The sequence below is a fragment of the Diabrotica undecimpunctata genome, chromosome 6 (genome assembly GCF_040954645.1).
Source record: "Diabrotica undecimpunctata isolate CICGRU chromosome 6, icDiaUnde3, whole genome shotgun sequence".
NCBI lineage: Eukaryota > Metazoa > Arthropoda > Insecta > Coleoptera > Chrysomelidae > Diabrotica > Diabrotica undecimpunctata.
Genome location: NC_092808.1, coordinates 149,643,127 through 149,666,972, shown reverse-complemented (window position 1 = coordinate 149,666,972; position 23,846 = coordinate 149,643,127). Strand labels below are relative to the sequence as shown.

Genomic DNA, 23,846 nt, shown 5'->3' with positions numbered 1-23,846 from the left:
AAGACTAACTGAACTATAACAATGATTTATGGGATCGTTTAAATTAAAAAATTGGAAGAAATCATACACTAAATGTAACTAAGATTGTCTAATAAATAATTAATTTTCTTCTTCTTCTTCTTCCCCTTTATAAGCAATTCTGCTTGTTCATTGGCGGATTAGTACCTCTATGAAAGGTTGTCTCCATCTTTTGCGCGGTCGTCCGATACTTATTCTCCCGATTGGTGACTTATCTCTTGCTATTTTGACGACACGGGTCTCCTTCATTCTGCTTATGTGGTTATTCCATTCTTTTTTCTATTTTGTGTCCATTCATTTATACACTGTACGTTACATTTTCTTCACATGTCTTCACTTCTCTTTCGATCACTCAGCGTATTTCCTGTAATTCTTCTTAGTACCTCTTATCCTCTGATTTATTAGCACTTTTAAGATAATAGTTGTAAGTTTTATCTTAGTATTTAACAAGTTTATATCTATGTAATTTTTCTCCATTCTTCTGGTATTTTATTGTGTTGCGTCGTCTGTTCTTCCTCTGCATATAGCTGTTTTAGGTAGTCAATCCACGTATCCTTTTCTAGGTATGTGTTTTGGTTCTATTAGTTCCTTTACCTCCGTTCTTTGACTTCTTATGAAGCGCCATATTTCCTTTTGCAGACAGTAAAAATCATGTTCCATTTCTTTCAAATTGCGTTCTCAGTAATAATTTTTTATTTTTCTTATACGTGCATGCGTTTCTTTTCTAATTGTCTTGTAATTGAGGCCATCCCCGGAAAAAGGGCCTATATGCCAAATGGGGCTTTTGAGAAAAACGCAATTGAAAATTTAACAAGTATTTTGAAAACAAAGATTAAAACTTTGAACTTTATTGAAAGCTAAAATAAAAGTATTGTATTTAAACTAAAGTAACAATAAGATGTTTCAAAGATATAGACACATTTTTATGTAAATATAATTTTATTACATTAGCTTGTCATGGGCCCTTTTTTCACTGATCATTTGCGAAAGTATGAAATAAGTTTAAGAAAATCTTTATTTGGCAAATGACGTAAAAACTAAACATTAAAACAAGTTATTATTATACAAAGAAAGTTATACAGAAACTTCTTCTAGTATATACTTATCATTGTTACTACTAAACTACTAACATGGATACTAAACATATCCATTGTTCATCTTCTTGGAAGAAAAACGAAAATAGATCTCTTACGTCTTTTTCCTTCGTCGGCTTTATTCCAACCACTGGGAAAGTTTGAAGAGCAATGTTTGTGTTTATGTTTCTTTCTTTCCAAATTGTGAATGATGTTATTTTCCATGTATGTTTGAGAACAAGTCAATGTTCCGTCTTTTTTGTATTTCATTTGATCCTACTGTTGAATGCTGAAAACAAGTACCTTTGTTTTTGGCTTATTTAGAAAGAGTCCTTCCAAACTTTCAGTCCAATTTTTGATTAGCGTTCTGTCCATGACAACATTAAAAGGAGGTGGATTTTTCCGACCATGCACTATTGCTTTCAAATATGGCTTTGCCGTCCCCATGTATTCCTTTTTTTTTAAAGATGACTTTACCAGCCCAAAATTGCGATCGCACTGGTTAAAGGAATGGCCACGAACCGGAAATATATGTCGAATATTGACGTTAGACTTGTTTGCTAGCCACATTCCAAATTTTACCATTGAAATGTTCTTATTTTGTCCTCCGCACGCATCCGACAAAAATACGATTTCAGTGACATCCCCATTAATTTTTTTGCACAAGCAGTCATAGACGAATGAAATAACAGAATCGGCGCCTTTTTTTCCTCGTCCTTCCATAAATGTATACATAAAAGACGACCCATCATAGTGAATATGTATATTAAAGAGATAACACCAAAGTAGACGTTTATAAAACTGCACTGTTACATTGAGTTTCGGAATTGGTAGATTTTGTCCATAGTCAACAAGCCAACTACTGTCAGTTTTACTTCTTTCTATCAGATTCCTTCTCATTGCTATATGTCGCTTTACTTTCATAGATAGAAAATTGCACAGTCATCGTTAGGATTAATAGATAGTTTTTGTTTACATTCTGTGCAGAAATCACATACGTCTGTTTTGGGATTGTTGAAACTGTATGAACGCAGTGACAAAATACTGAAAGTATGTCTTGTATTTCATCTTTAGATTTGTGCATGTCTTTTCTTTTTAGTATTGTACAAAAAGCTCATACAGCTTTTTAATATTTAATTCGGGATTCTCAAAATATTTTAGTTCCTATTTGTGTTGGGAATAATGACTTTTCTTAAACGGAATAGTTTCCAAATGCTCTTTAAGCAAGTCATGAATGTTGGGAGCCAATTTGTGGGGTCTGTTGGCATGTGTCCCTCGTTTTTCTGTAAATTAATCCCCCTCAATTACCTTCTTTTGTACTACACAAATGTGCTTCACAGATACTTGAAAAAGTTTTTGGATCATGGTATGACATGTTTTTATTCTTTCACCCTTTTGAGACACGAAATATTCCCATGTATACGCTCGTAAAACTTTTGGATTATTCCTGAGTCGTTTACGGTCCACATTAAGTTTTTTCATACACTGAGTAAATAAAAGCTTGTAAATAAAAGTGTCAAAATAAATGTTTTTGATCATCGACACTTAAACGGGTAAAACATTTGTCCAGGCAGCATTTTATGATTAACTGAAATGACTTAGCTGCAACATCGCGACCTGCCGAGGTGACGTATATTTTACCTGATTGCCTTTTAACTTTTCTTTTTTCTCGCGTCACATTAGTCTTCTTACATCTTGTCAGTTTTTGTCTAACTACCTATTCGTCAGAATCCATTTTTAAAGCTCAATAAACACACTTACGTTAACGACAAGCAAACGAACAACGGACGCGAACACAACTTTGTTAAAATGGTAGTTAAATGTTTTGTTTATCAAATGACACATGTTTGAGACATTGTTGCCAAACTTGGCCGAAAAGAACTTTACATCATGGCGGATCGATTTAAACGATCTGCGGAAAAACGGCCCATACGCTTATGGGCCCTTTTTCCGGGGATGGCCTCAATTATGGTATGCCTATTGTGTTTTGGTTGACATGTATTTCAGGTAAGCTTTTTTCTTTTCTTTGCATTTTTCCTTCACTTCTGTACAAAACCATGGAGTTCTTCGCCTTGGGAACGATTTATTTTTATTTATTTATATTTTATTTTATTTATTTTATTTATTTTATTTATATTTCTTTCACCAATGACTTCCTTGGCCGAGGCTAAGATATTAGGCTACTAGAGTAATTTTTGCCCAGCTTTCTTCGACTCCATCACTTTCTGTGATATATGTACTTCTGCTTTTTTCGGTTTACGTTCCTAGTACCAATGCGAAGTATACTTCTCGTTTTCCATAAATTCGTTGTCCTCTTTCTCGCGTTAGTCGTCGTAATGAAATTATGTTGTATGGTTTTAAAGTCTATCAGTAGGGGCTAACGTAGCTGTAGATCCAAATAATAATTTTAAAATATAAATATGTAATAATTTCTCCACAAGAGTCGTATAAAATTGATCATTTTAAGTTCGCGCGAACCGGAGAAACCATGTAATATGGACGATGTTATATTCTACATATAAATAGGTATGGAGAAGCCTTTCACAAAAAAAAAACAATTGGATGATACCTCACACACATTTTATTTTATTTAAATTTAAAAATATAAAGGACCTAATTAAAAGCGCTATATCTAGAACTTTTATCAATTACTTTATTTCAGTATGTGGAGAAACAGCAGCATTACGAGCTGTACTAGCAGCTGGGGCCCACGTTTCAACACCTGATGTCCATGGTGGCTATCCATTGCATTATGCTGCTCAGATGTGTGGTGGAGTAAGTAACATTAATATAAATATTGCTCTACTTTTTTCGTTTATCTTTATCTACCAACTCCTGATTGTAGGTCTCTCCCAGTTGCTTTCATCTTTAATTTAAAAAATGTTTTTTATTAGTTATACATTTATTTTATTTATTTATAGGAAAGAGATTCAAACCTCGGCTTGCAAGTCCTCCAAACTCTTCTTCAACATCCAGAAATTAAAGTATCCGTGACAGACGTAGACAAGAGAGAACCCCTACTCTGGGCCGCCAGTGCTGGTTCTGCTAAAGCTGTGCTGGCTCTTATTCGAGCCGGAGCCAATGTCGAAGCGGCTGATAAAGACGGTTTGACAGCTTTGCATTGCGCAGCTTCCAGAGGACACACAGACTGTATGGATACTTTGTTGACTTTATGCGGGGCTTCCGTCGATATTATAGATACGAATGGATGTACAGCATTACACTATGCTGTTACTCTTGGTAAGACCGTCTCTTTTTTTAAGTATAGACTTCAACTCTTTTCAATTTCCAGATTCTCCCTGTATATTTATTCTTATGTTTAAGGAATTTGGAATATATTGCTGATGATCTTTTTTATGTCTTTCTAATTATTTATAGGTCACGCCGATGCGACCGCTTTATTGTTAGCTCACGGGGCAGATCCAAATAGACAAGACAGAAAAGGAAGAAGTCCAGCCCATTGTGGATGTGCCAAGGGTCAGTTCGAGACAGTCAAACTAATAGGTAGGAATTTCTTACTAATAAAAGATTAATATATATAAAAGATTAAAAAGTATAATTAAAAAACCTATCATAGTAAAACAATTCATACAGTTGAGTCCATGGTTGTTTACCCGTGTGTGATCATTTAAAGCGTACGAAATAAGTCGGAAATTTACTCCAAGCAACAACAAGTGACATAAAGTGGCTAGAGCTCCGATCACGGAGTCGTATTTTGTCATTTTTTTCTTTTTTGCGAAAACTTAAACAAAACCATTCGTTAACTGTGTGAATGAGGCTAACTTTGAGGTTAATGAGGTTAATGAGGTTAATGAGGTTAATGAGGTTAATGAGGTTAATTTCAATGGCACAATAAAATCTAGTACCAAATTTAATACTACTTATTGAACCTAAACCCAAGAAATACTAATTTTATATTAAATATAATATAATTCAAGAAACTCCATAAAGCTATATATGTATTGTTAAAGGTTCACATGGGGCCAACTTATGGCTTAGAAATGCTCGAGGCGACTTTCCTTTACACGATGCAGCTGCATCTGGTAGACGAGAGTTGGTGAGGTGGCTCTTGGAGATAAGACCCAGTCAAGTAAACGCAAGAAACAATGATGGTCGATGTTCTCTACATATGGCTGCTCTGAACGATAATGCAGATATGTGCAAGGTAAGATTTATTAATTCTACATGATAACTTAGCTTTTACTTTTTTAACCTTTTATACTATTCTGATGAAAAAATCAAGTGGTGCGATGTTAAAAGAAGGTTTATTCAGAGCAAAAACAATAGAAAAAATGTGCTGGAACATGAAAGAGAGACCTAATACAATTTGAATCAACAATCAATGGATCAATTTGGTAAACCTTAATATTAAAGTCTGCGGAAATAGAGGTAAAGACAAGCTAAGACTAATGTACATAGAGATGTAGATGAGGACGTGATAAAGATTGAAGCTGCAAATTGGCAAAGGACAAGGATAATTGGCAAAACATACTGGGAAATGCCGATACTCAATTAATTTCTATACTTATATACCAAACTTTTGCTAATTTTTGTTAGCTTCCTCTGAACTAAATAGATCAAAATAGTTCTAGTTCTTTTATAAGCTTTATTCTAAAATAAATTTCAGTAACATCGCTTAAGTTAACATTGGATTAAGAGTTCTTTTTACATTGATTTTGAAATAAAGTTCGAGGGTCGCGAAATTGATTTTTTTGACCTTTTTTCGGACATTGTGCATACAATAATGAGATCACGCCGATGGATATCTTGTCGTTAGCTATAGCGCCAAGGCTAAAGCTTACGTGAGAAATACAATTACCTGCCTATTGAGAGCTTTCTGCTTTCTCAAAAATGAAATGTTTATTTATACCTATTTTCATATAGAGTGGCTATTTTTAACAAGATTAAGATCGTATCTTTCATAAGAAATGTGACCATTGGTATATAACATTAATTTAAATATGTTCTTTAAGTAGGTTTTTGAACATTTAGATTTATATTTTATTCAATATTATTTAGTACACGAATCGTTACGTTTATGTTCCACTGGATATAAACGAAGATAGTATATTTAAGCTCTTATTATAATAAACATATTTCGAAACTATACCAGTTGCAGTCTTTTTAATAGTCTTATGAAGAAGCTTTGGTTATAGATAAAAGTCGAAGAGCACATTACTTGATTTCCGAAGTGGAAATTGAAACGTCAATAAACGTATTTTAACCTTTAATTGTGGCTTATTCCCATTTAAATAGTAATTAATTACTTGATTTATCCTGAAAATAGGTTGTCAACATTTAGGTTATCTTGTACTTGTTGAACATTTCTAATACTAAAAGATGTTTTTTGTGGTGCCCCATATTCGTACCACACATATTTGGAAAACAAAAGTTTTCAGTGTTTATTGTTAGATAACTCAATTGGATTTAAGTCTGGGTGGCAAGGAGGTAATTGCGAAATTGCATGTCCCACATTATGACGCTTCCACTGATAAAGAAAGTTGGAACTCCCATGGTTCTTCTAGCGATGTGGATGCTCCTGGGCCATTAACAAAACGTTCCCGAAAAAAACATGGTCAACAAAGTGGCGCCGCAATCAATGATTATCCATTCCATATTACTCCAATTAATGCACAAACTAATATTGTTCCATTCAACAAGTCTTTTCCCAATAATCCTCTAGTCAATAACACTCCAGTCCTTCCTTGCGCCAATAATCATCGCAACGTATCCAATTTAATATGAACAGACCCGGTAGGACACCATAAAAGTTTAATTTTTCTCGACAAGCGGTAATGGACCCAATTGTGAATGGAATCTTGGCTATGGCTGACCCTCTAGACTATTTCTAACAGTTTCTAACAGATGACATAATAAACGATATGGTTCACGAAACAAATTTATATGCCACCCTAACTTTACTGAATGCAGATACTGGTCCTCGGTCACGGCTTCACGAGTGGTTTTCAACAGACCAAAATGAATGATCAGTTCATTGGCCTAATTGGTTGGATGGGAGTGGTGAAAGTTTGAAGATTAACTGATTACTAGAGCAAGCATAAGCTATTTTCACTTCCTATTCCAAAATCAACAATGTCCGAAAACCGTTTTGAGATGTTATTACGATTCTGGCATTTTGCTGACAACAACCAAGCTGTATAAAGCATTGGCCTCTGCAAAATTGATAACCTTATAATTTTTTTTTTCCAATTTCCACTTATACACCTTTAGAGAAGATATGCTTTGGTGAAACCGTATTTACTTGGAGAAGTCGACTAGTTTTGCGGCAGTACTTACGAAAGAAGGGGTATCGCTATGTGATCAAACTGTACAAGCTATGCACGGATAGAGGATGTACGTAAAATGCAGGTGGAATGCATATTTTAGACTCCCTTGCCGATTAATTCATCAAGCTGTTTGCTTTGCAAGTTGTAGAAAGCACAGTGGTAAAAATTTGAATTCGGTTTCGCCAGGTAGGAAATCGTATGATTTTTCTTGTTGTTATTAGATGGCGTTGTTACGTCTGTAAATAGTTATTACGATAATTATTGGCCTACGACGGGATAGATTTTGTTTCGATTCAGAGCAGTGGCATATAGCGCTCTGATGAGACCTAAAGAAGCCGAAATACGTATAAGTGGCTTGACGCTGCCCTGTATCGAAACAAAAAAATCTAATACCGTTATTATGTTTTATTTCTTTACACTTTTTGGAGTACCAGAAACTGTATTCACTACGAATTTTGACCATGATGAACGGCAGGTGGAATGCGTATTTTAGATTCCCTTGCCGAGTAATTCATCAAGCTGTTTGCTTTGCAAATTGAAGAAAGCACACTGGTAAAAATTTGAATTCGGTTTCGCCAGGTAGGAAATCGTATGATTTCTAATACCGTCATTATATATATATATATATATATATATATATATATATATATATATATATATATATATATATATGTATATATATATATATATATATATATATATATATATATATATATATATATATATATGTTATTGTGATATTTAAAGTCTTGGTGCGCCAAGCAATAATTAGCTAATTAATTTTTTTGATTAATTAAAATTATTTAAATGATATGATTATGACTCTATCACAATTTTTAATTCTTTTATCTCAGGGTTTAAATTCGTGCTTCAATATCTATGCTATTACATGTGAAAGGTAAGGTCCAAAGAATACCGGAATAATAAAAAACACATATGATCTAACACTATATATTGAAATAAAAATAATGAAATAATTCACACTCAAAAGTTTTCAATAAACAAATCTCATATAATGATTCTCAAAATTTTGTTCTACGTACGTGAACAATCAAAATTAACGGTACAAACAATATTAATTGAAATCTCAAAATCCCAAACTATTCTAACTCTCCTAATCAAAATATTTATATCCTTTCTAAATTAAGTGTAAAAATTGTGTTATCAATAAAAGAAAAAACTGCAGAAAACAAAAATATCTCTCTCTGATGATGAGTGGTCCAAATCCTTGTTCCTTGTAGACTATATTATCTCCTCTCAACCGCTCCCTATGTAATCAGCAATCTTACAACAGATTGTTGCAAGTATATCGTCCTTAATGATCTCCTTCAAAAGCACAAATCATTCAAATTATGATAGCCTTTCTCCTCTCGATAAACTGAATCTCTCGTTGGCCCGAGTGAAAAATGACTCTTGGAATATCTTCTCTTTACGATAAACTGAATCTCTCGTTGGCCTGAACAGTGACTCTTGGAATATAAGTAGAAAAATATGACTTACAATATTTTGCTGCTTCAGCTTCTGTCAGATACACTAACTCCACAAAAACTCACTAACATTCAACACTACTGCTTGCTACTTCTCGGGAACCGACAGAGAACAATCACTGTTCGTCTTACAGACTTGGAAAACCAACCGATTATGTTTTCTCTCTCCTAAATCTAGCTACACTTTCATTCCTACATACCTATCCCACCTTTTTCAATCTCCGCCAATCAAAACTCGTCACAATTCCCCCATTTTTTCATTTCGATAACAAACAAATTTTTACCTATAATTATAAGATTTCCTAAAACTTATTTACAAATAATATTTTTCTATAATTCTTAAAAACTAACAACAACTTCTTTCTAAAATCTCTTCTATTGTCTTTAATCACTGCATTAATGTATTTGGAAAAACCCGGTTCAATTGTCTTCACTTAAAATTATGCGGGTCACTCAAGTATAACAAAGAAATAATTTATGTATAGCTTACATTTTGTTTAGTACAGGTAATCCAAGAATTTAATAACTTTCCTTCTTCGAAATGTTTGTTGTTTATTATCCTACTTATCTGAATTATTTTATTGTTTTTGAACTTTGAAATATTTTAAACAAACCAATATTTTTCTCGATTTTACATATCATAACAATATATATATATATATATATATATATATATATATATATATATATATATATATATATATATATATATTTGACTTACACCTTATACTCAATTCCTTTTTAAAATATACCTGATATTCATTGAAGTGTCTACATTTTGCTTTTCTCTCTCCTATAAATAAAACTTTATGACCATTTGTAACAATAAAATAGATATATATATATATATATATATATATATATATATATATATATATATATATATTTAACCTAGGACCTATGTATAATTTTTTTTAAGAATATACTTTGCAAATGAAATTAAGAATGAACTCCTTGTAGGTATCATAAAATTATAAAGTTAATCACATTAAACATCACCCCGAGTCGACCACCCTCTACCCTTTTAGGCCAGCACGCAATCTTAAGATTGCGTACCAACAAAGAATTTACATGAATCATGATCTATTAAACCCTTTACGATTTTTTCGCATGCGGCGCATGCTCCTACATTTGTTTACGTTGCCCATTGGCCGTCTGACCTATATGCTTCCGTTTGAATTTGAAATTAGGTAATTGTAGCCAGTCATATGTAACCTTTCGCATTGTTCGTTTGATTTAGTGTATATAGTTCTGTACTAGTAAAGTGCTCTAGAGCAGGTTAATGGTATAGTGTAGTATTGGCATATTGGTGGTAGCATGATCGGTTTAAGTTTTATTGGAGGGAAATCAACTTATTCTACAGGGTTGACACAATAAATAGAATTTAAAACCAAAATGATTTAGCGGATTATACATAGTTTATAATCTACTTAATTTAGTAGCTTATATTACAAGTTTTTGTACTATTGTGGAAAGTAATTGAATATATAATTTTTCTTTTTGTAATATTACACCTTATTGGATATTGTTGATAACCCTGTCAACAAAAGATTATTTACTTTTAACTTTGAACAGTTTCATTCATGTGTTACTAATACACTCTCATATTTTCCTTTTTTAGTTCCAAAGGCATGTTTAAATTCAAGTTAAAATTTATTTATTCTTTGAATGGCTTTTGCCACTTCTACTTTTAGTATATTCTTCTGTGATATCATTGGTAGGTACTTCTACCTAAATTCATCATTATTCTCATTTTTTTTTTGTCCATATGCAAGGTCAGCTTTCTTAAATATATTTCTCCATGAGTTTTATCTTGGATCATAGCAAGATCAATCCATTTACAGATATATCATTTGTGCCTAAACGTCTTCCGACAAATATTCTTAGATATTTCTTCTACTTGAGAATCTTGCAACTCAGCAAGAGTTGCTTTCTCTTACTTGAGACTCTTGCAATTCAGCAAGAGTTCTTTGTATTCCCACCTGAACTTAGTTGGTTAGGTTAGGTTAAATATATATACAGCATGCAATACTTTTTTATTAAGTACACATTTTATTGACATTATTCACTCATTTTAACAACTTTTTGTCATTTTTATCAGTAATTATGCTATTCCTAGTGTTACTTTTTCCTTCATACAATAATTTGTATTCTTCAGCTAGTTTTTTTCGCAATTTATTGCTATGGAACAAGTGGGTCAAGATCTGAAATCAATAAAAATTACTAACAGGCAAAATCAATAAAAGAATAGATCAGAATGAAGGAAAATAATAAAACCAGCTAATACTCACACATGGTTATCGAGATTCCCAGGTATATAATGTTCGAGGGGTATTTTGCAACGTGTATCCATGATTAAAAAATTGTATTTCCTTACAAAAATTAAACCAATCAACTAAATCAAGAAGTATAAATTGCTGTGTCCAGCATTTCTGTTTTAAAGATAGGTATATTTTTATCGCAATTTATAGGCCATGTTTTTGTTTGTTTTCCGACGTTTCGTCAGTAACTGTAGCAGACATTATCAAAGCACTGTTGGGGAAATGAAGAGTTATTACAATTGAGATTATCAATTGGAAGATTCAAGTACTAAACCGAAAATAACTAATTTGAGAAAGTTTATATTATCTGATATCTATAGAAATAGACGGAATAATGCGAATCTAGGCAAAATAGGACACAGCAGTGACGTAACTGCGGTGTACAAAAATAGTAAGAAAAGAAAATAATTATAAAACGTAATATTACCATTATTTGTAGATAAAATCGGCTCTCTTATCTTTGGCACTAACAAAAATGTTTATGGCTTATCATTAAAATTACTAATTTATTTTGACATTTTGGACTTTTCGGAAAATGGACAACATTACCAATGCTGCGAATATGCCTTAATACATTGTATCTTTCTAAATGTTTTAACACTTTCACATAAAATGCCTTTTGCTTCCTGCAGTTGTATTTGCAATTCTTGCTGCAATAGTATAAATTTCAAAAATTCACTCGTTAGGTTAATTTTCCTTAAAAAAATTTAACAAACTTACACTGTTCATGCGTCTCGTTCCACTGTACCAATTAATAATATCCGCCATTGTACGATGTTATTACCAATATGTCTTTATTTATTTGTACACAGTATACCAAATCAAACAAATTTAAAAATGGTAAATTCAAAAACACAAAAATTGAAGACGCCATGACCTATTTCCAAGAAACTATTGACGATGCTACTGGATATATCCGTACGAGTGTCAGCAATAATATTGTTATTTCTAGTAATGTAATTATATTATACTGTTTTATTCTAAGAGCATAAGTAACAATTTCTTTGTTTTTAGATCTTGTTGGATGCCGGTGCCCAAATCAATCCAGTTCTACGAACTTCCAAAAACGTTTTTATGACACCATTAGACTGCGCCCTACAACGAGGTTATAGATCTACTGCCAAATATTTACAGCTTCATGGAGGAGTACCAGCTTCTAGACTAAGCGATCCCACCAAGCCACAAGTAGATAGTGCCTTAAACCTGCAAATTAGGGACGATGTTACGTTTTATGGAGATACGTCTTCTGAAAGTGAAAGAGAACGAGCTGGTGGTAGTAAAAGTGATGCTAAGACAGTTAGAAAAAGGGTTCCTCATGGTAGGCAGGAAAAGAAAAAAGTATCTGTATCTGGAAGTGAGTCAGAAAAAGCAAAACTTTCAAGACAGAAGTCTACCGAAAAACCTGCTACCTCAAAAAGCGAAGACCGAAAAAGAACACCTAGTAGAATAGATTACAGTAACGAAATCACCATCAATGGAAAAACCGAAGTAAATATTTCTCAAAGTGGGGAAATTGTTTTAGATAAAGAATCAGTTCAAACGCAAACATCTGCTAAATTTGTAGAAAAGGACCGCAGGCCTAGAAGCGCTAAGTATAGTAGACTTAGGGATAAATCTGCCCAGTCGTCATTAAATAAAGAAACCATGATCAGTATATCAAGTCAAGCTAGTGTTTCTAAAATAGATCATAGTACCAGCACCTCTGAAGAAGCAATCGATACTGTAAAAGAAGGTAAAAAAATAGTAACTCAAGCTGAATCTTCTCCTCCTGAAAAAGATATCGCTGATGAGCCGAAACAATTATCGGGTCCAATGCACGATCAACACTCGCTGATGTCATATACAAGTGAAGATGTGGAAGAACCAAAAAAGGAAATAGTTGTTGAAGCGTCTATACATCCACAACCTCAAGTCCCGTCAGAACTAGAAAAAGAAGCACCACAACCAATTACTCAAATAACTTCCAATGTTAGCATTTTAGTAGAAACTCCAAGAAAAGAAACTGATACTGAAAGAGCGAATAAGGAAGAAAAAGTTGTAGATACGGCTGAACATGAGCAAAAGAAAGAAGTTAGTGAACAACTTGAGAAGTCAGGTGTTACTGCCATAGATGGCAAACAAAAAGAAGGGACAGGCACAAACGGCAAAGATTTGGAGCTAGAATTACCACAAGAAATCGAGGTAACACAAAGTGATATAAAAATAGAAGATGAATCTCAACCACCTTCTGGAGATTTTGCACCACAAACAGACGGAACTGAGGGTGATAGTCAACAAATTAGTAAAAGAATTGAAGGTGATACAGATATTCATAAAGAGGCAGCTCAAAATGAACAAGTAGATCTTCCATTACAAGCAGTATCAGATCAGACAGATCTTCAAGGATCAAGTAAAAAAGAAGAACAACAAGTAATAACGACAGATAAACTTGATACTGTTCATGAAAAAGATTTAACTGAGATTGAAAAACAAAGTAAAGTTGTCGAACAAACATCTCCAGTAACTAAATTAGATGAAACTGTACTACAGCCTAATGAATTAGATCAAACACATGATTCCTCAGAGCAGAAAGATATTTTAAAAGAATCTAAGAAGAAATCTGACGAGCATGCCTCTAAATCTGAAGAAACAAGTTTGAAGAAGAACGGAAAAATAGATCAAAAGAAGAGAATTAAAGATAAAACTGCAACAGAAGAAAAATCTAAAAGTCGAAAAATTGAGAAGAGCGAAACTCAGTCTAAAGTACCAAAAACAAGAAAACAGAAAGAAGAGGATAGTAAGCATTTGAGTGATCTGTCAAGCTATTCAGAAGATGAGGATCATCCTGAAAGAGCTCACAAAAGTTTTCGAGTTTTGACTGACAAAGAATTGGACGAAATAGATGATACTAAAAGACGAAAACCTAGACCAAAAAGAGATCTCTCTATAGAGGAAACTAGATCGAAGTCTCTTGAAAATAAAGCTAAAAAAGATATGGCAAAACGAAGTAAAATTCCGTTGTTTAAAAGCAATCTATCTAAAAGTGATAGGCATTTGAATGAATCTTATAGAGAAACTAATTTAGATACACGAATTCCATCCTTACCCAACATCAGAGACGAACGTCACATGATTAGGGAGCCAATAAGATGTGATTCTAACATGTCAGCTCCTTTACTTACTTCTATGCTGAGTGACAAAGACAGAGACAGTATTTCCGATTTAGAAGACGAAAAGCGGAATATTACTAAAAGCAAGAGATTTGTAAAGAGGCGATCCAAAACCCGAGAGGCTCGAAGTGCTGGAAGTGATTACGAAAGCAGCAACTTGATTGACTCGGGGTTTGAACCTAGTCCAAGAAGTACTCGAGTACCAAAATGGAAGAATATGACAGAGAGAGGTGTAAATATGACTTCGGTGACACAGAATATTCAAACTAATATTAGAAGGTAAGTATTATTATATTCTTGTATATCTGTACTGGGCTATATTGGGATGTTATTCAGGTTATAGTAATTAAAGCCTTGCTTATGTTCATGTCTTGAGTACTGAATTTCTGGAGACTTAATAGTAATATAGTGTTATAGGCTAGCTTTCTATTTTATTTTCTATATGCAGCAAATGAGTAAGTGTGGCAACTAGTAAGGTCAAATTTAAAGGAATAGTTCTTAATTCTTAGATTTTTGATTAGATTGATTTTTAACTGTTGTGAAAGTGCGTTAACATATAAAAATATAAATTTTTATTAAACAAACCAAGTGGATGATGTCATCACGACATCATGATGACATCATCACAGCTCATGATGTCTATATCTTCACAAACAATGAAGTATTGGGAATTAAAAAATGTGCTTAATTTAGTCTGTTTAAATAGTTTAAAATCCAAAGGTGACCAAGAAAAAATATAATTAAGAAAAAAGACCAATAAAAATGAACCTTTTATCACTGTAAATATGTTTCAACACTTAATTTTTATCAGTTCAAAATTTTTTAGATATCACCTGGAAAGGAAGATTTTCCAACAACTTTTAGAGCTAAAGCGTCACCAAATACGAGCTGGCCAACACAACGAAGCTGTTCTAGTTAAAAGAGCTATCGATGCGTACCACAAATCCTGCGCATCAACCGTTGGAGTGGGCCGATATATTGCCGACGACTATACGTTTAAGAGTTTTGAGAAGTTTCTGTACGAAGCATTAAGGAAGTTGCAGCGGAATAATGCTGAATATATGAGAGGACTACCAGAAACGCCAGTCAATCCTTTGTTATGTACGAAAAGTACTAACAGATGTATGCATGCTGCACATGCCTATACTGGCGTTCCTTGTGCAGCTTACTGTAAGTATTTGTGATTTTCGTACCAAATTTTTATCTGTAGGGAAACGGTACTGCATCATCTTGTAGAGAAGAAAATTTGGATAACCAAGAGGTAATGTTGGGGGCATTTTTCACAGGGCGTCAGACATTTTGCAGGAACATAACTGGGGGATATAGTATGAATACAAGTAGCCAGAAGCTGTCATGGATGGACTGATAGACTGATAGACTCAGCAACGACTGGGTTTTCCTAATGTAGGGCTGTATGTAGGGCTTAATGATAGCCAGACGCACTCATGGAAAAATGTGAATGTCAATTCTTTTTTGACTTCTTCATTTGCTGTCATGTTGCCGTATGGTATAGGACTAACTTACTTTTACATTTGCCAAGATAGGGATACTGCAGAGGAGAAACTAAACCTAGATTAGAAGGTTATATCTGGTGCACAGACGGGTCTGAAACTGCATAGGGGTCGGGTGCAGGAATATTCAGTAGTGGTGGAAATTTAAACATTTTTATATTACTAGGAGAATACACTTAAAGACAGATAGATTAAGGAAGAAAAAATCATGGATGACAGATGAAACTAATGAACGAGAGAAGAAAAACCAAAAATGACCCAGACAAATATAAAACCATAAATATATTAATAACAACGAAAATCAGAGAAGCGAAAGAAAAAGAAGCAAGGGAAAGATGCGAAGAAATTGAGACTCTGCAGTCAAAGTACGATAGTCACAATGTACATAGGAATGTTAAAGAACTCACAGGGGGACTAAGACGAAGGCAGAAAGGAAATATAACTGATTCTAACGGAAACATCATCTTGGACAAACAGAGATAATAGAGGAAATAAGAACGTGGAAAGAATATCTAGGAAAACTATTTGAAGACCAAAGAGATAACACATTTGAGCTAGAAGAAGAGGTAAATAATGGACCAAGAAAATTACAGCAGGAAGTTTACTCTGCAATAACACAGTTAAAGGATGGCAAAGCGGCAGGCCCTGATAATATACAAGCAGAACTACTCAAACTAATGGACAACGAATCAATAGCAATAATCGCAAAGATATTCAACAACATATATAACTCTGGAGAAAGTGATGTCTGGTTGATTAAGAGAAAGCGTTTGATTGAGTACAGCACTCCAAGATGATGCAAATACTAAAAGAAACAAACAGGAATTAACAACCAAGATCTGAAAATAATTAGAAGTCTCTACTGGAATCAGACAGCAAATCTCAGAGTTGAAGGTGAACACACTGACTATGTGAAAATCATGCGTGGAGTGAGGCAAGGCTGTATTTTGTCTCCTCTAATCTTCAATCTGTACTCTGAAAGAATATTTATCGAAGCTTTGCACGAAACTGAAAAAGGTATTCTACTAAATGGTTACCGGCTAAACAACATCAGATATGCAGATGACACCATAGTATTTGCGGACAACTTAGAAGACCTACAAGTTCTTATGAACAAAATTACGTATTACAGTCAACAATATGGACTCAATATAAACGTTAAGAAGACAAATGTTATGATAATTAGCAAGAAAAGAATAACAGAAGGTCAACTCTACGTCAATCAATCCCCTGTAGAAAGAGTGACGCACTACATACTACCTCTTCTTCTTTGTGTGCCGTGCTTGTATTCAAGCGTTGGCTATCGTCATATTGACAAGCTGATGAAATGATTCTCGGTCGGCAGCTAGATGAAACAGTTCCTCGACCGTTCGACCTGTCCATTGTCTAATGTTACGCAGCCAGGACAGTTGTTTTCTTCCGACGTTTTCCTTCGATTTTTCCCTGAATGATTAACCGTGATGATGATTAACACACTACCTCGGCACAATAATAAATGAAGAATGGACCAACAACCAGGAGATTAGAGCACTTATCGGAAAAGTTAGATCCACCTTCAATCGGATGGGGGCCTTCTTCAAGAGTCACAACCTCCCTCTTCATACAAAAGTAAGAATGCTGCGATGCTACGTCTTCTTTGTCCTTTTTTATGGTGTTGAATCGTGGACCTTGAACGAAGATATGTGCAGAAAACTGGAAGCATTTGAGATGTGACTATATCGGAGAATGCTTAAGATTTCGTGGACTGACCGAGTCACAAATGAGGAGGTTCTCAGAAGAATGAATAAGAACCGAGAGGTACTGACCACCATCAAATCCCGAAAGTTACAGTTCTTCGGACATATTATGCGAAATGAATCTAGATGTGCTCTCCTTCAAGCCATCCTGCAAGGAAAAATATTTGGAAAACGAGGTCGAGGAAGAAGAAGAACATCTTGGTTAAAGAACCTCAGAATCTGGTTCAATACAACATCTGTGCAGCTTTTCCGCGGTACTGCAGATAAGATAAAGATTGCCATGATGATCGCCAACATTCGTAACGGATAAGCACATCAAGAAGAAGAAGGAGAATATACCTCTATACTTAAGAAAGATATGTTATGGTTAAGGTTCAGACTCTTCCTCTTCGGAAAAAACAAACTATTTTGTTGTCAATGAAGAATCACCTACATCAGTCAAAGTCGTTGAAGGACCTGCCACATTGATTATGGTATATTGAGGACGGACCATATAATCCACTTATTTGGCTAATTATTTTTCGGCACTAACGATAAATTTTGTACATTAAAGTCGCTTTTTTTATTTACTGACAATGGAAAGTCAATAACAGATTCGGACTGTTACAGGGACTTGATTTTTTAAGCTTTCGATATTATCAGTTATCGCTTACAGCTTATTATAATCTGAAACAAAGAATTTGTTATTGAGGTTATGTTTGAGGTTAAGTGACCAGCACCACTTGTACCATAAGTGGTACATAAGTGTTTTGCAACTCATTTTCTCAAATTAGGCCGTCCGCACATGAAGCTACTAAAAAGGAACCAGTTGGTAACTTTAGTTACCAATCAGTTGTTTATTAGTTACTGTCCATGTATTTTAATGAGTATCCGCACACGGCGCTACTAGTTAGTAACCGGTCTCTAATGCATCATGCATCAGTGATCAGTCGACAGCAGACTGGACGTGCATGTCGCTTGAGGACTAGTTTCTAGCTTGCTGTGATATTTTTAAAGTTCACACGCAAAATGGTGAAATTGGTAGAACAGTTGTTTAATATAAAATTAGTGCAAGAAGTGGAAAAACATCCCAGCCTATACAAATATACGTTAAATAAATATTCGCGTAAAGGTATTACCGAAAAGGCTTGGAATGATATATTATATGGTATTCCTTCCCGTTTTCGTACATAATTATGTAGAACACAAACAGATTGTGTTATCTTAATAATTTTTTTGGGTGAGTGACATTTTTAACGCGATAATAACACTCAATAATATAATATAAAGGTTAAAATTTAAACACCCTATAACAAAGCAGTGGCGGATCCAAGGGGGGGTCACGGGGGTCATGACCACCCCCAAAACAAAATTAAATATCAATCAAATAATCCTAAAAAAAAAATAATTCAAAAACCCATTAACCCTATAAGCAGGAAGTAAAGAGTTGAAATGATTCAAACTCATTTATTGTAGGGGTAAGAGTAGAATTATACGGAAGCCTTTTTAAATTGCTCTTTAAAAAAATCAACAATTCTAAATACAGTAATACCTCGACTAAGACTTCCACGAATTCAGAGTTACGCGATTTTCAAATTTTGTCAATTCGTCATTTGAGTGCCAAAGAATCGTTCGATTATCGATGAGATAGAACTACCATCCACACATTATTGCTCATTCAATGTACATGACATGACTTTTCGCACGAAATCCGCACATTTTTATTTTCTATTAGGTATTTCTTATCTTTAGTTTTGTCTACGAATTGGTTGTTTGTAATTTGAATATGTATTATAATTGTTGAGACTGTGTGCTACATTTTATAATTCATCTATAATAAATATCAAAGTGAATATTGTTGTTACTGATAGTCTGATACGTTAATGAATACAAATAAAGGAACTAGGGGCTGCTGTCCAAGGTATTTGTGAAACTGTGAAACAGTAGTTTGTCTTAATGATGTTTTAGGTACAACTGTATCACTTAGTCGTATTCTTCAGTCACCAAAATTAGATTCTAAATAGGCTACTGAGGCCATAGAGGACACTAAATGCATTCTTCAAAATAAAAGATCAAATGTTAAATCTGTTTTTAGCAAACTTTACTATGAAATAAACAAATAGCTGAACAACTAGATATTGAATTGAAGATTCCTCGTATAGTTTCTCGTCAAACCTGTCGTCAAAACCAATCTGCTAACTCTTGCGAAGAATATTTTCGAAGATCTATTTATTTATCCCTTTTAGACAATATCTTAAATGATTTAGAAGAACGACTTTCATCGAAAGTTATAAATCTATTTAATCTTCCAGTTGTTTTGCCTAAAACTGATAACACACCAGAAGATAAAGTTGCATTAAAAAAAATTGTTGACACCTTCCAGAATATTATTGGATCAACTACTTACTGCATATTCCACAATAGAACAAGAGTTTTCACTGTGGATTCAAAAGTAGAAAAGAGTCGTGCAAAATAATGGAAAACTTCCTGATTGTATTTTAGAAGTATTAGAAAACTGCGATATTCATATGTATCCAAATACCAGAATATTTCTGCAAATATTAATTACACTGCCAGTCAGTGCTGCAACAACAGTGCGTTCTACGCTTAAGCGTCTAAAGACTTAGAAATAGAACTTCTGCGGTAAGGTTAACTGGTTTAGCACTTATCAATGTGAATCCTGAAATTTCTCTAGATGTTGATACAATCATAGAGCGATTTGCTAAATCAGATAGGCGAAAAGAATACATTTTTATAAAATTATATAATATTTACTTATCTTATTCTTATAGTATTTTTAATCACTGAACTTTTATTTACCACTCGTTGCCGGCTGTTGCTGACAATTCGTGAGAAAAATTTCAATACCGAGTAAAAAAATATTTCACTCACTTATAGCCTAATATGCCTAATTATAGAAATAACTATTCCTTAATTATATTATGTTTTTTGTTGAATACATTAATTTAAATAAAATGCTGTTTACACTTATTCTTAAGGTTTCTTCTTCATTACGGAAGGGTGTCTATAATTACAGTAAATTGCTCTCTATCTTGAGTTGTTCTTAGTATCGAATGTGTGTCAATGCCTGTCCAGTCTCTTATATTCTTTAGCCAGGAACATTTTTTTCTTCCTGGACCTCTTTTTCCTTCTACTTTCCCTTCCATTATGAGTTGTAGAAAGTTATATTTTTCTTCTCTGTAAATATGTCCTAGATAACTCGTTTTTCTGTTGTTTACAATATTTAGGAGTTCTCTTTTAGTCCTCATTCTTCTCAACACTTCGTTATTGGCCACGTGCTTTGTCCACGAAATCTTCAGCACTCTTCGAAAAACACACATTTCAAAGGCTTCTGTACGCCTCATACTTGTAATTCCGATAGTCCATGCACACCGTATAGCAATAAGGAATAAATAAATGTTTTTACAAATTGATATCGGATATTCAACGATAAGATAGAGTTTATTAGGAAAGTTAAATACATTCATTAATGTTTACACTTACATTGAGTTATTGCATTAAAATTACTTAACTTTAGTTTATACTTATTTATCCTTGGCTTGTTCTTGATTTTGTAACTATAGGATAGGTGGATTTAAATTAATTGTCTTTAAAATAACTATAAAAATAATATAAAAATAATATTATAGTTTAAATTGACAGTCCTTGATTTTTCAGTATTTATATTTTAATAACTTTCCTTTGGTTTAATAGTCTTGTACACTTGATTTTACTGTCATAAGAGTATGTGGGTTTAAATTATTTTTTGTTTGTTTAAGTTTAAGATCCCTTAATGTTGTACCCTTCTTTGCACCTGAAGGGTATTTGGGTTTTAATAACTTCTCATTTGTTTAATATATCGCTTAAAATATTTATTGAGAAAATGGTTCCCTTATATGAGGCACAAATCATATCAATCGTAAAGGTCCAAAAATCTAAATTCTATATTAAAATCACCCTCAAGACCCACGACCCCCTTCCTCCCCTCCCCCTCCCCCCCGACAAAATATTTCTGGGTATCAGCCAATGAAAGGTGCAAAAATTTAAATACTGTATCAAAATCACCCTCAAGACCCATGACCCCCCTGAAAAAAAATTTCTGGATCCGCCACTGTAACAAAGCTACTCGTACAGGCAAGAAGTGACTCGTTTCTATTAATTTTCAGTAGCGTAGTGTGCGAGTCACAGTTAGTAAACAGTTGGTAATTCTAGTTACCAACTAGTTTAGTTTCTTTTAAGTAGCTTCATGTGCGGACGGCCTTAAGAGTTTGTTCTAAATTTTATTTAATTGATAAGTATCAGTTTTCATAATAAGTTTTATTACAAGAATAGTGATCACTCTTATCTTTACTACACTTACTTAGGAGTTCAGTTCAAGTGTTTGATCTGGAACCTCGGTCTTTGAACTTCTCATTTCAAATCACAAACCCTACTGCTATATTCCTTTATCAGTAAAATGGTTTATTTTTGAATCTAATTTTCAGTGCCCAAAATGGACCATCATTCTATACCCAAGATAGGTTTCAACTCAGTAGAATGCAAACCAGGAACTGGAGGATTCCTACCAACTATTAACCCAAAGAAGGCTGTCACGTTGGAATTGACGCACGGAAGTGATAAGCAAATCATATCTTTACCAACTAATAAACTGGATCAAAACAAGAGGTACTATGTCACGTTTACGGTAAAGGGCCACGATGCACCCTCTGACGCTGATAATGTAAATAACAATAACAACGGGTCAGCTCATAAGCATTCTAAAAGTGATTAGGGGTAATAGAGTAAATTGTTATTTTAGTAAATTTCTAAATAAATTGTGAGTGTTGAAATGATAAAAATTCCAACAAGAGAACTATTCATTGGATTCAATAAAGGTGCCTTCAGCTTGTAATTGTGCTATCTAGTAGTCGAATTGTTACGATTTAATTTGGAGTAGATTATATGAGTAATTTTATTTCATACATATATACAATAATATAGATAGTTATAGAGATGTTTCTTGGTTATTGGGTTCTTTTGTCATTATTGCCTCCAAAAAAGAATCCTCGATTCTTAACCAACGTGGCTTAATTGTTGGGTTACTTTGTTGGAAATATTTACATTTACAACACATTTTTATAAGACCAAACTTGTAAAATATTGTATTTTGTGAGCAATTTTCTAAAAGCTCCTTTCTTATGAGGGCTCTCAGTTGTCAATTTTTGAGCAAACATGTATGTTTATAATTAACATACGCGTAGAAATCTTGACAATTAATATCAAAAGAGAAAAGTAACTATGGATAACACTGGAAAACAGCACTTTTCTTTATTTAATTTTTGATTTATTTTCAACTAACTTTTGGCATCTGCATCCAAAAATAACTACAATTTTTGTTTATAACGTAAACTTTTTAAGCTAGAGAACGTCGTCAAACGTGATACAAATTGTACAAACATATTTACGTCCCACCTACTTTAATCCCAGGTCTTTATCTTCTTCTTCTTTAAGTGCCATCTTCGCGACGAAGGTTGGCAATCATCATGGCTATTCTGACCTTCGAGGCAGCTGCTCTGAACAATTGCCTTGAGCTGCAACCAAACCACTCTCTCAGGTTCTTCAACCAGGAAACGCGTCTTCTTCCTACGCTTCTCCTTCTTCTTCTCCTTCTTCAGGTCTTTATAATCTTCAGTTATTGGTGGAATTGATCAAATGTTTATCACTGACTACACTAAGATTTTCCGAGTATGTACCAAGGTGTAGCATACATTACAATAGAACATTGGAGACCTTACGAAAGTAAACGACCAAGAGGAAGACCACAGATGAGATGGGTTGGTGACATTAAAAGAATAGCCGGAACAAATTGGAAATATGTTGCTTAGGATAGAGACCGATGCAAGGAGTTGGGAGAGGCCTATGTCCAAACATGGACGAGAGAAGGCTAAGAAGAAGAAAAAGAAGAAGAAGACATTTTGCACCAAAAAATGTTACTCTGTAGCTTTTCTGTTATCTGATTTAACACTATTTGATAATAAAAAAAACGAACTCCTGAGCCCTAATGCAATCCTACTTTTGCATAAAATTTATCAGTCTCTTCCTCATAATTCTCGTTTGTTGAATTTTTACTTCTTTGTCATTTGAAGATAATTACTAATAGCTTTGACATCGTTTAACCACCACCTAGTAGTCTATGTATTGCTTCATATGCTAACTTGAATTGACCCACACGTACAATAAAATAACCTCGTAGTGTGGCTCTCTTCTCTAATGGAATATCACTTATTGTCTCCTAATTGATCATAG

The 23,846-nt window shown here is 33.7% G+C and overlaps 1 protein-coding gene across 2 annotated transcripts in view; it reads left to right on the top strand.

Moving 5' to 3' along the window:
• Window positions 1–23,499, top strand: part of LOC140444086 (uncharacterized) — a 76,327-nt gene extending 52,828 nt beyond the window's left edge. For both annotated transcript variants that reach the window (XM_072535732.1, XM_072535733.1), the window contains 7 exons: window positions 3,754–3,866; window positions 4,013–4,331; window positions 4,470–4,595; window positions 5,063–5,256; window positions 12,201–14,614; window positions 15,162–15,505; window positions 22,046–23,499. In XM_072535732.1, coding sequence (XP_072391833.1) covers window positions 3,754–3,866; window positions 4,013–4,331; window positions 4,470–4,595; window positions 5,063–5,256; window positions 12,201–14,614; window positions 15,162–15,505; window positions 22,046–22,332 — 3,797 coding nt within the window. In that variant the 3' untranslated portion in view covers window positions 22,333–23,499. The remainder of the gene's footprint in view (window positions 1–3,753; window positions 3,867–4,012; window positions 4,332–4,469; window positions 4,596–5,062; window positions 5,257–12,200; window positions 14,615–15,161; window positions 15,506–22,045) is intronic.
• The last annotated feature ends 347 nt before the right edge of the window (window positions 23,500–23,846 follow it).